A 15254-nucleotide genomic window follows, 5' to 3' on the forward strand; every position below is an offset into this window, starting at 1 on the left:
AGTTCAACCACACAGAGCTAAATTTAACTGAGTACCTGGTAGTTATGTGGTTAAAGAATTTAACTGAGAAATACTGAGTGCGATGACTAAGTGCAGATTGCTATGGGAAGAATGACTGTGCTACATCTACTGTAACCATTACTGTAATCATCACAGCGAAGTTCCTTCATTCATGTCAGTGTCATTTCACCTTACCTTGGATGCAGCCCCAGATATCTGTTCAAACTGCTCCATGTAAGGGTCCAGGTTCAGCTTGAGGACCTTCCTAAGTGTTGAACCAGAGTCTGGGGTGAGGTCAAAGCCAGCAATGTCTGACATTTGCTTCCAATGGCGTGTACGTACACCAGGGTTGCACATGATGCTGATGACGGGGATGAACTCCTGCAAGTGTAGCAGACCTTTGACAATCAACACTAGTCACACCCTCTTGGAGAAACCAGGGAAATAACAGTACAATGAATTCAATTAAACATGAATTCAATTAAACATACGTACAAAAACTATACATAAACCCCTATTCTGACTACTGAACATTACAAAACTGTTTTAGAGACATGATAGTCAAGTATCTAATAAAACAAACATATCAGCATGTAACTGTACAACTTTGGTGAAAATATACCAGCACTACAATGACATCTGGTTCATAAAATTATTCCTATTTCTCAAGATGCACATGTACATTACCTATCTAAGGTACGACCTTGTTTTCATACCTTGAATTCCTTCATGTTGTCCATGACTGTGTTGCAGACTGCCAGAGATTGAGGAGGGTGGAACTCATCCTTTTCATCCTTGGCTTCATCACCTCCATCCTCAGCTGCACGTCGCTTCTTTTTCCTCTCCCTCTCAAGCTCGTCCCTTTCCATCTGCATCTTCTTTACTTTCTGGTTGAAGACCTTCTGTATCTTGTAGGTCTCCCTCCAGTACTCATCCACCTCACCCTCCACTGCTTCTGAGTTCAGCTCCAGGAAGGCTCCATCCATCCATCTGCAGACCACATCAATTGTCAGTCGTTAGCAGTAAGACCACTATCCCAGCAACTGAGAAAACTTCTTTATTCAGGTGGTGCGATGTTTCGATACAGTTTCTTGTTTTCGAAAAATCGCACCTGAATAAAGAAGTTGTTCATCCATAAGGTTTGTCCTTATCTGACACTCCAACTTCTAAAAATGCCACACAAAGAATTTATCCTAACATCAACACAGGAGACCAAAACTAAGATAATGTACCTAGTAGATGCACAAAACTACAGCCATGCACAAGTCTAGAGGGATTCACTGCAACATAACATTTACAGCTAGGCTACCAATCTAGTCTGACATTTCTGGCATCAGGAATGATGTCATTATTGTTTTATTTACGTTATGTAGTTGCAAGTAAACAAGCGCTTCCCTCTGCTCACCTCTTCTCTGCCCTCTGCCATTTGAGGACAACATTGAAAAGCCTCTGGAAGGGGTCAAGTGATGAGGAGATCTCATCCACGTCTGGGTAGGATGTCACTGGATACTTGAACAGCGCTTCCTCCTGGAGAACACAGGGATGTAGTGTAACTCATGTCCTTGTCAACTATCACCCAAGTCCAAGTTTATGTGGACACTTTTACTGAGTTCACATTTACTGGGGCAATGTGGTATCACATTTAACAGAAGATATCTTGTCAATAAATCATTCATTGATACAAGTAGGTCAATCAAGAGGATTCTGTTGAGCCATTCATTCAGATATGTGAAGACAAAACTCAACTTTTAGTTTATATTAACCTGATTAACCATATCAACGCATTTAAAACTTCTGCACATCAGGGCCACCCAATCCTCAGCTTCATCCACTTTTATAGCACAGGGAATAGGGGTGTTTTCCATGAACTGTGGTAGTGAAACGTTATGAAAACCACTATCAAGTCCAGGATGACATGATATACCTTATTGATCCAGGTGATCTGTTCCTGCACATCCACTAGGCGGCGCTGCACACCACGCACGTCCTGCACATATTGCTGCATCATGTCCAGCTCACCATTCTCGTTGAACTCATCAACACGCTGTCGTAGCTTCTCCAGCTCAATCATCACCTTCTCTCTCTTCTCCAGCAACTGCTTCTCTCCCTTCTGTTTGGAACTCTCCACAAGCTGAGGAAAGAAAAGTCATCCAAGAATATCAAGACAATGTTTGATGCATCACAGACCACATGTTCTGAAAACATGACTTATCTAGTGTCATCTACGAAAACAAAACAAAACATACCTCATCATTAGAATCAAAGACAGGGTTGATTCTTGTCGGCCATGTAAGAACCTCGCAGTTGAGTTCAATATCCTCAGGTGTAAACATAAACACGTCTATGAGATATGCCAGGCGGTCTTTAGATTCCTGTAAGGTTAAAAAACATATAAAACAAGCACGAGGTTTATTGCAAACAGTGGTTTAGCATGGTCAACATACTTCTCCTTAAATGAAAGATTCATACAAACAATTGTGATGTCAATAAGGTCCCTTCTGATGGTGTGACTTGTAGTAACAACCTGTAGCATGCAACACAGTTGCAATGTCAGATACACCTTTACCGTAACAATTTTACATCACATACAACTAGTTGCAGTTGACTTGTTAGACATAGGGCATATCAGAATTCCTACAACTAGTCGCAAGCTGTCAACCAATCAAATTGCTTCAAAATATGCCCCACTACTGCGACTTAAATGTAGCTGCATACATATGATTCCTTTCAGCTTTTTGATCGCTCACCTTGATCCTTTCATTGAGTTTGATCATGCCCATTGTGCGAGCGTTCTCCACAAACGACACCATGTCCATGAGGTCCTCGCTGGTCTCTGGCTGTCGCAGGGCTCGCTCTTTCATGGTGTGGAACTCCTTGCAGATACTGATGGAAATAATGACACAATTACCTGGCAGGCACCATCTCTCTGTTTCCTACTATCACCTTTCAGGTTTAATTGATTGACCTTGCCATTTCTATAATTTTCTATAAGTATCGACTAGTGGTGTTCAGATTAATTGAAATAATCGAAGATTGGTCGAAGTGACCGAACGACCAAGCAATCGATCACATTTTCTCATAATCGAACACAAAGGATTTTGGAACTGCTGTTTTAGTCTTTGAAACATTTGACGATGGAACATAACTTCGAAGTTGTCAGAGCCTGAAAACTTGTTTAATTCTTAGAAAACTCACTTCACTAACTGAAAAGTCATGACTGAATATTTCTTGAAGACCCCAGAGGGTTTATGTTCATGATATATCACATTCTCTTCCCACAGAGGTTACTCCTGTCATATTTTCCTACGTAGCCTCTGTTCTAATACGGCCTTATTTCCCGGTTCTCGTAAAATCCCCTAGCGGCAAAAGATCGCAACACGAATTATCTCCCTTCTTTCTATCCAATCAGAACACCTGTTACATCGACTTAGATTCAACTTGACTAACACAAGCAAATGTGGGGCCACAAATATCCCCCATCTGCCGGGGACTTGTGTTGATGTTACACACAAGACGTTTAATGGCTAGCTTGTCCGTTGTCAACGAGGGCGATGGAGACGCCACTGATCCGCCATAACATAACTGAGTTCTGTCTAGAAGAAACGTTTGCGCATCGCGCAGGGGAAGAAGTTTAGTTTTCTCGAAGCATACGGAAATTACCGAGGCCTTGCGAATGATCACTTTTGAAACAACGTCGCTGATTGCACAACTAAATCTGATTGTCTCCAATCACGAGTCTTGAACGCTCACACCGTGAAAGGGCCGTATTAGAACAGAGGTTACGTAGGAAAATATGACAGGAGTAACCTCTGTGGGAAGAGAATGGATATATCAACATCACTTTAAAGTAGCAAGGTGCATCATGTTATACATATCTGCAATAACAACCTGGATAGGAAAATCTGAAAATAGACGCTAACCAATTTTTATCGATGATTGTTCGTTGGTAGTGAAGCAATCATCAATTATGAGATTTCAACCAATTCCCAACACTAGTATCGACAGTATAGAGCCAACATCCAGGGGTCCTCCTGAATCCAGCAACATGTCATATGTTAGTTCATGATCAATAGGGAGTGAGTGAGTTCAGTTTTACACCGCACTCAGCAATACTCCAGCTAAATGGCAGCGAGCTGTCAATAATCAAGTCTGAACCAGACAATCCAGTGATCAACAGCATGAGCATCGATCTGCGTAATTGGGAACCGATGACATGTGTCAACCAAGTCAGTGAGCCTGACCACCCGATCCGTTAGTTGCCTCTTACCACAAGCATGGGTTAATGAAGATCAATACTCTAACCCAGACCTTCAGGGGGTCTCATGATCAATAATCACTGATCATTATTTACAGGTGATAAACATAAACCAGTGTTAACTCGTCTGTGGTGAACCCACCTCTCATTCTCTGACCGATGATCTGCAGAAACACGACTCAACAGCTCATCAGCCAATCCCCGAGCAGCTTCTGCCAAGCCCCGCTTCAGATCTTCACAGTCGAGGCGGATCATAGCGAAATGCTCAATGCTTGGAAGTCCCATGATCTCACTAGCCAAGTTACGGAATTTCTCTATTTGCTGCAAACACAACACCATTATCTTCCTGAAGTTATTTCAAAAACAAACCCACATTGTTTGATAAACATAATTGGAAAAAAAAGAACCAATAGTGTGTTGATAACTTTACCAGTCCAAACAGTATTCAAACATCTTAATCATCATAATCATGGCAATAAGAATAATAATTATTGGGTACCCATATGAAAAAAAACAAGGTAATCAGTGTACTTTTCACATCATCTGATATGTCATTGTGATATTAAGTTGAAATGACTCGTTTCCATAGAAACGGGAAAAAAGACACTTCAGGATCTGTTTATATCAGCCATGTTTTGATGAAAGGTATTGAACAGTTTTTGAGTTGGAAATCAACCCCCTTATTAGACTAAGTACAAATTGTATCAATGGAAACCAAGAAAACTAGAAACATCAAAAATTCATAAACAGGAAAAGGCACCACTTCAGCACCTGTTTCAAATGTCTGTCACTTTTTGAAGAAAAAGAGTGAACAGTTTTTGAGTTGTGTTCCAGAAAGGAAAAGTTTGATGAACGGAATAGTGAAGCGAGGTCTATATTTCCTTTTTTCAGTGCTTAATTATCACAAGACTCATCAGTTGGAAGCAATACATAATCTGCGCTGTTAAGGCTTATGCCATTATGATAATTATTACAGAAACACTTATTCACTAAATAAGGTATGAGCAATCAATATGTAACAAGTACAGAATAAACAAATTGTATAATGATCTGGAAAAATAATCTATTTTAATAAGTATTGACCTATTTCAGAGTTTGTGATCAATTCATAACATCTTAAATGATAATCCAATTGTCAGTTAAAAAGGTTTATATTTTTCACAAGTCCATGATTTATTTATAGCCAACAGTGGGTCATGGGTCAAAAGTAGTTCCTATGCAAAGTAGCCAAATCTTAATGAGGTCAGGTCTGCTGTCTTGTCCTTGGCTTTCATTGGCTGAAGGTGTGCAACATTTTGATTGGATGTTGAAGTTAGATGCATGAGGAAAATGTGAAGTTTGTTCACTTGCTGTCTTTCTCCCAACCTGGCAAGGTGGTTAGAAGGTCATGGCAGGAGGATTTTGAATTGTGAATTACAGGTTAGTTACACTTGGGTTTATATAAAAGGAATGAATTACAAAAATATGTTTAATTGTTGAAAGTTTAATTCAGTATTCATTATAACTGAATTTGTGCATTTGGTGGAAGTATGCTTTGACTTATAGTTAGAAGTTGTTTGTGTATATTTATATTTGACTCCAGACAGATTGTACATTTACTTTACTGGTTAGAATTAGTATTTCCATGCTAATTAAGGCATACATATTTTAGGTCCTTTGTAGGTGCATGGTGCATGTTGGTGCTTCACCACATGTGTCCAGTTTGGTACAAGTTGTCCCATAGATGGTAAGACATGCTGAGATATTTCATGGCTGTTTTGAAGATGCCATATATATTCCATAATGGCACTCCTAATGGTTTGAATATTTATCTGAACTATTAGTTTTCTGATGTCCATTTGTTTTGAGTTTGTTTTATATGTTCAACAGTAATGATGCAATTGTTATTCATGAAACCAATGTGCAATGAGATGAACTGTATTTAATGAAATAGATATTTTGACTGAGCCCTGTATATACATATATCATTTCAGATGTTGTGTAAACCAACTACCTTAAATAAACATAGACTTACAGCCTCAATGGAGTCATTTTTGGACAGATATCCCAGTTACAAATATATACTCAGGGGAGTCGTACTTACTGGACTGTGGGTGTCGTACTTACTGGACTGTGGGAGTCGTACTTACTGGACTGTGGGAGTCGTACTTACTGGACCTTTTACAATTATGGGAGCAATTGCCATCCATCAGACACTTACCTCCGTGTATTCAGCAAATGTGTGTTCCTCGGCCATGTAGGCATGGATCTCCTTCAGAGCAGTGCCATTCACAATGTAGTCATACCGGTCAACTGAAACAACACTCACAATTGCACTGACTATAACACTTCCACATTAAGAGAGGTGCCATTCACAATGTAGTCATACCGGCCAACTGAAACACCCACAATTACAGACTGCAACTCTTTCACGTCTAATACAGGCTAAAGTCTTAACTTACACTCCCTTGCACAATTGAAGACAAATCACGAGCAGTGATTATAATAATAATAAGTTGGACATTTCTATAGCGCCTTAAGCCAGAAAAATGATCAAAGGCGCTTAGTCGTATGCTCTCTTGAACATGAGGGTTCTCAGTTCAGATCTGAAACTTTTGATGTTGGAATTGTCACGTAAGTAGGCTGGAAGTTTGCTCCACAACACAGCTCCTGCTTTGCAGAATGATCTATCTCCGTATGTGACAGGGGCAGTAACTGAGAGTGTGGACATAGATAGTAATGTCCTCCTTGGCTGATAGTGGGTGGGTGATGAGCTCCTGGATGTATTGTGGAGCAAGGCCACTTAGCCTTGAAGACAAACAATAGGAGTTTGAATTCAATCCTCTCCCTGATTGGTCCGCCGTGATATTGCTGGAACATTTCTAAAAGCGGTGTAAAACTAAACTCACTCACTCTCTGTGATTGGTAGCCAGTGTAGTTCCTTGAGTACAGGTGTTATATGCTCGTACTTCTTTGCATGGGTAATCACTCATCCACTCATAATTTAACCAGTTGACGTTATTACATACAAAGCCAGCAATTTGTTGAAAATCAGTTAATGACAGACATAGCCATAGGAAATATTTGAATTGTCTCCTAAGGAAATGTGATTATTCAAAATGGCACATGCAACTATGTTTATCCATAATTCATTTCAAGAAATATTTAATACCTTATTTGTATTGAGTAACGGTTTAACAGGGCTAATATATATATGATATAAAATGATAAACCTATATTTGTCTTCATGTGTGCAGCTGTGTTGAAATTGACATTCTATTGATTGGATATCAATATCATACTTCTATACTTCTTTGATGGCCATTTTAGAAGTTGAGGTGATGAAGAATGATGATAATTTTATGGATACACAACTTCTTTATTCTGTGAAAGGTGATGTTTCGATAGATTCTAATGTCGTTGTCAAGCAACTGATCACTTGTTTGACAACATTAGAATCTGTTAAAACATTGCCTTTCATGGAATAAAGAAGTTGTATATCCATAAAACTATCATCATTCTCCATACTTGTAATATAACCAACAGTTGATACAAGACTGTGGAGAGTTAAACAGATGTGAGTGAGGCTATCAGACAGACATAATGCAACACCACAGGGAAACATCTGCTTTGTTCAAAGTTTGGCTCTACTGAGGTATAACTATGAATTGCAAATTGTTATGAAAATAAAACACATCCGAAGTTAAATAAGGAATGTATGCTGACAATGATTGACCATTCTGTGAAAACAATGTTCATAGCTTACAACATGTATTGTATGTATTCAAACTGATACACCACCCTTCAACAAAGCACCCTATCTACACAATCTGATATCTGTGGTATAAACATTTAGAATGTCTGGCACTCCCGACATGAAAATGTGCACCAAATGAAAAGTAATATAGATGCAGTGCCCAAGATACAACAGGCATCTTGCAAGCATTTAACTTGGTCATTGCATACATAGATATACATAGATAAAGATATACTGTGATATTGTGATATTCATGCTGAAGATATGGTGAGAAGAATGCATTCCTACATCAGCCTATTTAATTCTAATGAAACAGTTTGTCAGAAAATAGTATGAGATACTAAAGAAGAGTAAAGAGTGAAACAGTTTCCATTGCCCATGCAAGTGTGACGTCATACTCACTGGTTGTAAAATCTCCTCTCACTTATTGTAATAACAGGAACATATGAATAATTCTTGAAATATCGCAAAGTAAATATAGAATATTTATAGATGGAATATCAGACTTCAGGACATTTACAAAAATAAAGCTTATTAACGGCAAACCAATATCAAATATATATCAAAAGAAGTGCCAATTTGGATAACATCTAGTACCACTTCTTAGAACATTAAATAATTCATTTTATTAAAGACCGTGGATCATATGTAAGTAAACATTATTCCACCTAAGTTGTTTATATTGACACTATCAAACACCTCCATCTAGAGGAGGATAAGGTACATCAAATACATTACATAACAATGATTTCTTCTCATAATTAAACCCTGGGCAGTTTAGTTCATATTCTTTGACAGTAATTGATGGGGTGCAAGTATGAACGATAGAATTTCACTGATTTCATCTTAAAAAGTGCTTTCAACAACACAACAATAATTCCATTTCATTTTTGGATGAACATGAAGGGACTTGAATGGTTCTCAAGTATTGCTTCAATCTCATTAAAATCAGATCTTATGCTTGCTACCACTGTACAAAAATCTGAGAACATTCCAAAACAGGTCAAGTGATACTGATTTTGCAGGAATCGGTCTTACAGCCACTAACTGTCCTGTTGAAAACCCTGTATTAACATTATTGGGCTACATGATTAAGAAAACACATTTTGACAGTCACTCTCCTGATCTGGTGAGCAATGATCTCACTAGTCGCACAAAAGGATGCTCTGATGAGATCTGTAATGAAACCTCTGAGATATTTATTTAGCTCTAACGACAACTAAGATCTGATATATTGAGAATCATTTAGCTTAAACATATGATACCATACAGCTGCTGTATACTTACCAAATGACTGTAAATGCTCTTCTGGATCCTGGAAGTATCGTTTGACCGCTTCCTTGAGTGTTTTGATGGCAGCCTGTAGGATGTGGTCAGCAACACTGGCATCAGTGTGAGTGACCGTGTTGCCACCAGCCAGCCAGGACTGGACAGTCGGCACATGCTGCATGGTCTTGGTGATCTGGCTGACCACAAACAGGACAGTCTCCTCCAAATCCTCCACAGGGGGGTAGAACTGCATCTTGCGGTCATCAAAGGTCAGCTCCATCTTCAAAATTGGCAGCAGCAGATGGTTTTCTGGCTCAAACACATCAACGAAGGCATCGATTGTCCGCACCAACAGGTCTTTCAGCTGAAACACCACGGTCCCTCGGTCACAGTCAGCAGTGGGCACACATCCACTAATTAGTACATGTAACGAAGACGGCAACAACTTTTTTGAAAGTGATTCTGGCTTTTTCTGTTCAAATGCTTCACTGTGAAAATTCAGTTTCTTTTTTAATCAAAATGTCTTCAATTCAGGGATTTAAGTACATCCTTACCCTACCAATATAAATAATAACAAGGAAAGCAGACTGACACAGAATCTGAAATAAACATGAAGTATACCGAATGCCTCCTTTTCACCTAATTTGTGAAAAAGAGCTGGTTTTGGTTTTACACTGCTTTTAGCAATATTCCAGCAATATCATGGTGAGGTACACCAGAAATGGGCTTCACGCATTGTAGCCATGTGGGGAATGAAACCTGGGTCTTCAGCGTGTCGAGCAAATACTTTAACCACTAGGCTACCTCACTGCCCCTGAGGGAAAGAACATAGACTGGCTTGTGATTGAACCATCTTGGCCAAAATAACTTAGGGTCACAGACCTGGTTTGAGACAAGTGTGGAGACGTTTGCATAGAAGGAGTCCATCAGTTCTGGCTTGATGTTGGTGAAGCTGTTCTTGTCGGTGAAGACGTTGATGACACCGGGGTGCCAGCTGAAATAGACACAAGGTTGTGTTCACATCTATGTCATCTCCCTAACAGATACACTGTAACAAGTGTACCAGAGATTACTACACTTATACAGTGAACTATGGCAGATCATTCAACTGTAGAACATCTTGGATCAAGTAATGCATCTTGAAAATGACAGAAACTGTAAGCTGTAAAGTATGTACTTTATTCACCCCATGCACCCAAACATAACTAAATACATACATATTATCCATCAGTTCCTTATATGCATGTTCGTTATAAACATAGTTTAAAGTGAAGCAATGCTGTGAGACTTCAAACATTACGAACTCATCTTGATAGACATTCAGACAAGAGGAGTGTACCCCATTCTTGTTTTGACACCTTATGTGTCAGTCAATGCGTTTGTCCACTTCATTACTTGGCTAGTGTGTGCTCATACTCGTTTTCAAGGTGTTTCTCAGCTACATACTTCTGTAACAAAAGGTTCACATAGCATCTGTGTTTACCTGTGCATGAGTCTCTCTTCTGCCTTCTCTAGGTCTAAGATAACATTGTTCTTCAGGCTCTCAAACTCCATAGGGCCATTTGCTCTGAAACACAAACATAGAAATAGACAATTTGGGTCCAGTAATCCGGTTTAAATGATTTTAGTTGCAAATCTGAATTTTTGAAATAATGAAAGACTGCTTCACATTAGTTACTGCAGTGTTTCTTTCTTCAGCGTGATGTCAGTGAGGTCTGCCTCCTCAACCTGTACAAGGAACGTTGACCGCCTCTATGTAGAGCCCTACCTGTACAAGGAGACATCAACCACCTGTATGCTATGCCCTACCTGTACAAGGAGACATCAACCACCTCTATGCAGTGCCCTAACTGTACAAGGAGACGTCAACCACCTCTATGTAGTGCCCTACCTGTACAAGGAGACATCAACCACCTCTATGCAGTGCCCTAACTGTACAAGGAGACATCAACCACCTCTATGTAGTGCCCTACCTGTACAAGGAGACATCAACCACCTCTATGTAGTGCCCTACCTGTACAAGGAGACGTCAACCACCTCTATGTAGTGCCCTACCTGTACAAGGAGACATCAACCACCTCTATGTAGTGCCCTACCTGTACAAGGAGACATCAACCACCTCTATGGAGTGCCCTACCTGTACAAGGAGACATCAACCACCTCTATGTAGTGCCCTACCTGTACAAGGAGACATCAACCACCTCTATGTAGTGCCCTACCTGTACAAGGAGACGTCAACCACCTCTATGTAGTGCCCTACCTGTACAAGGAGACATCAACCACCTCTATGCAGTGCCCTAACTGTACAAGGAGACGTCAACCACCTCTATGTAGTGCCCTACCTGTACAAGGAGACATCAACCACCTCTATGTAGTGCCCTACCTGTACAAGGAGACGTCAACCACCTCTATGTAGTGCCCTACCTGTACAAGGAGACATCAACCACCTCTATGGAGTGCCCTACCTGTACAAGGAGACATCAACCACCTCTATGTAGTGCCCTAACTGTACAAGGAGACGTCAACCACCTCTATGGTGCCCTACCTGTACAAGGAGACGTCAACCACCTGTATGCAGTGCCCTACCTGTACAAGGAGACATCAACCACCTCTATGTAGTGCCCTAACTGTACAAGGAGACGTCAACCACCTCTATGTAGTGCCCTAACTGTACAAGGAGACGTCAACCACCTCTATGTAGTGCCCTACCTGTACAAGGAGACATCAACCACCTCTATGCAGTGCCCTACCTGTACAAGGAGACATCCACCACTGTATGACCCGCCTCTATGTAGTGCCCTACCTGTACAAGGAGACATCAACCACCTGCCCTAACTGTACAAGGAGAGTGCCCTACCTGTACAAGGAGACATCAACCACCTGCCCTATGTACAAGTGCCCTACCTGTACAAGGAGACGTCAACCACCTCTATGTAGTGCCCTACCTGTACAAGGAGACATCAACCACCTCTATGCAGTGCCCTAACTGTACAAGGAGACATCAACCACCTCTATGCAGTGCCCTACCTGTACAAGGAGACATCAACCACCTCTATGTAGTGCCCTACCTGTACAAGGAGACGTCAACTACCTCTATGTAGTGCCCTACCTGTACAAGGAGACATCAACCACCTCTATGCAGTGCCCTACCTGTACAAGGAGACATCAACCACCTCTATGGAGTGCCCTACCTGTACAAGGAGACGTCAACCACCTCTATGCTAGTGCCCTACCTGTACAAGGAGACATCAACCACCTGTATGCTAGTGCCCTACCTGTACAAGGAGACATCAACCACCTCTATGTAGTGCCCTAACTGTACAAGGAGACGTCAACCACCTCTATGTAGTGCCCTACCTGTACAAGGAGACATCAACCACCTCTATGCAGTGCCCTAACTGTACAAGGAGACGTTGACCGCCTCTATGTAGTGCCCTACCTGTACAAGGAGACGTCAACCACCTCTATGCAGTGCCCTACCTGTACAAGGAGACGTCGACCACCTGTATTCAGTGCCCTACCTGTACAAGGAGACGTCCACCACCTGTATTCAGTGCCCTACCTGTACAAGGAGACGTCCACCACCTGTATTCAGTGCCCTACCTGTACGAGGAGACGTCGACCACCTGTATTCAGTGCCCTACCTGTACAAGGAGACGTCCACCACCTGTATTCAGTGCCCTACCTGTACAAGGAGACGTCCACCACCTGTATTCAGTGCCCTACCTGTACAAGGAGACGTCCACCACCTGTATTCAGTGCCCTACCTGTACAAGGAGACGTCCACCACCTGTATTCAGTGCCCTACCTGTACAAGGAGACGTCCACCACCTGTATTCAGTGCCCTACCTGTACAAGGAGACGTCCACCACCTGTATTCAGTGCCCTACCTGTACAAGGAGACGTCCACCACCTGTATTCAGTGCCCTACCTGTACAAGGAGACGTCCACCACCTGTATTCAGTGCCCTACCTGTACAAGGAGACGTCCACCACCTGTATTCAGTGCCCTACCTGTACAAGGAGACGTCCACCACCTGTATTCAGTGCCCTACCTGTACAAGGAGACGTCCACCACCTGTATTCAGTGCCCTACCTGTACAAGGAGACGTCCACCACCTGTATTCAGTGCCCTACCTGTACAAGGAGACGTCCACCACCTGTATTCAGTGCCCTACCTGTACAAGGAGACGTCGACCACCTGTATTCAGTGCCCTACCTGTACAAGGAGACGTCGACCACCTGTATTCAGTGCCCTACCTGTACAAGGAGACGTCCACCACCTGTATTCAGTGCCCTACCTGTACAAGGAGACGTCGATCACCTGTATTCAGTGCCCTACCTGTATGAGGAGACGTCGACCAGGATCATGTTGCCCAGTGTTGTCTGGCACATGTGAAGCACTGTCTGCATGGATGGGTGCAGCAGGTGCAGGTTGGTGCTGATTGTCTGACGGCTGTCAAGGTAATCTTCATGCCATGGCCGTGAGAAATCAAGACCCCTACAGGAACAAACAAACAGCCATAATTTGCACGTCAAATCAACTCCCAAGTCATCTTTATGCATAACAATAATACAAAAAAATCATTTCTGAGAAATAAACGAATTTCTGATTGCTACATTTAACTGTGAATATCATTCATTACTGATCAGCAATAGATACAGAAGTTCATATTTCCACTTTTAAGTCCTCAGTATGTGTGAACAGCATTTAGAAAGGGATGGGTACTTCGCAGTGTCAAGTTTGTTTCAAACCACGATAATATCTTCAGGAGACCCAGTAATGACAAATGAATTGCTGTACACGCAGCTTAATGAAAGTACAGTTTAAATAGTTTCCTCCAGTCACTTGTGTTAGTATACATGACAATATAGACAGAAGTCCTACTGTGGTTCTGCTGGTGGAGGTCCGGCAGACTCTAGTTCCAGACCCTTTACTTCAGGCTTGACCAGCACGTGTTGAACTGGAATGAACAACAGGGCATCTAGTACTGTATCTCCAGATACTGTCTAACATGGAAACAAGTATCGCAATACACCCATCACAAAGGAACTTATCCAAACCTCAATTTGACTTACTATAGGGATAAACTGATGCTCAAGGAATAATTAAATAGCAAATCTAAATGTAAAAAAGAGAAAAAGTTTATCCAGCAAAGTAAGCATGGCAAACAATTAGCTCATTTTGTCGTGCTGTCTTTGAGCAGTTGTCAGCTGAGTAGGCCACATGTTTACTTATCAACAATGAAATCAATTGATTTATGAAGTTATCAAGCTGTAAGAACAGTTTACTGAAACTTGATATTGTGTAATGATAGGTGCATATGATGCTCGCCTCTAATTGTAGCATGTGCATATCTAACATCAATATATGGTGCACACAAAAGATCAACATAATCATACAAACAAACATAATTATGCCATGGAGATACAGGACTATATGGAGGTTAAAAACCATATTTGTTGCAATACTTTTTCTCGGGTTTATAGTTAGATATAGAGAAAGTGATCATACCCATAGACTTCTTCATACTGCCATAGTAGTCTTTCCGGACTTCTTCAAACAACTCAGCCAGATATTCCTTAAGATCTGCTGCTTGTCGGAGGTGTTCTGGCACCATCCTGAGGATGTGTGTCTGCCACTCCTCCTGCATGGGGGTGACAGGGCCACTCTCCACACAGCCTCGCAGGAACTGGTAGTTCAGCTACAAACACACCACAGTTCAACATACCCTCTTCCTTCCATTGTTTCATTGCATAGCTGAATGAACATACTCACAACATATGTTCATCTGTTTGATTTTGCAGAAGACATGACTTAAAATATGTTCTATCATTTACCTTCGTAAATTCTACAAGATTGTTTCATTAAGTGCAAATACACAAACATACATGTATATTTTCAGATTTTTTTTTTTTTTGTAAAACATATTTCAGAGATTTATTATCATTTTTCTTTATTTTCACATTGTGTGATAGCCACAATGTTTTGTGG

At 41.1% G+C, this 15254-nt stretch overlaps 1 protein-coding gene across 1 annotated transcript in view; it reads right to left on the bottom strand.

Annotated features, from left to right (window-relative positions):
• Positions 1-15254, bottom strand: part of LOC124287917 (dynein axonemal heavy chain 12-like) — a 79960-nt gene that overhangs the window by 58378 nt on the left and 6328 nt on the right. The window contains 15 exon segments of the mRNA XM_046724408.1: positions 196-381; positions 717-990; positions 1406-1527; positions 1925-2131; positions 2247-2372; positions 2748-2883; positions 4398-4576; positions 6456-6547; positions 8394-8414; positions 9279-9624; positions 10143-10254; positions 10744-10827; positions 13602-13760; positions 14148-14223; positions 14775-14964. Coding sequence (XP_046580364.1) covers positions 196-381; positions 717-990; positions 1406-1527; positions 1925-2131; positions 2247-2372; positions 2748-2883; positions 4398-4576; positions 6456-6547; positions 8394-8414; positions 9279-9624; positions 10143-10254; positions 10744-10827; positions 13602-13760; positions 14148-14223; positions 14775-14964 — 2310 coding nt within the window.

Source organism: Haliotis rubra, unplaced genomic scaffold, assembly GCF_003918875.1.
Source record: "Haliotis rubra isolate DU_JTF1 unplaced genomic scaffold, ASM391887v1 Scf111, whole genome shotgun sequence".
NCBI lineage: Eukaryota > Metazoa > Mollusca > Gastropoda > Lepetellida > Haliotidae > Haliotis > Haliotis rubra.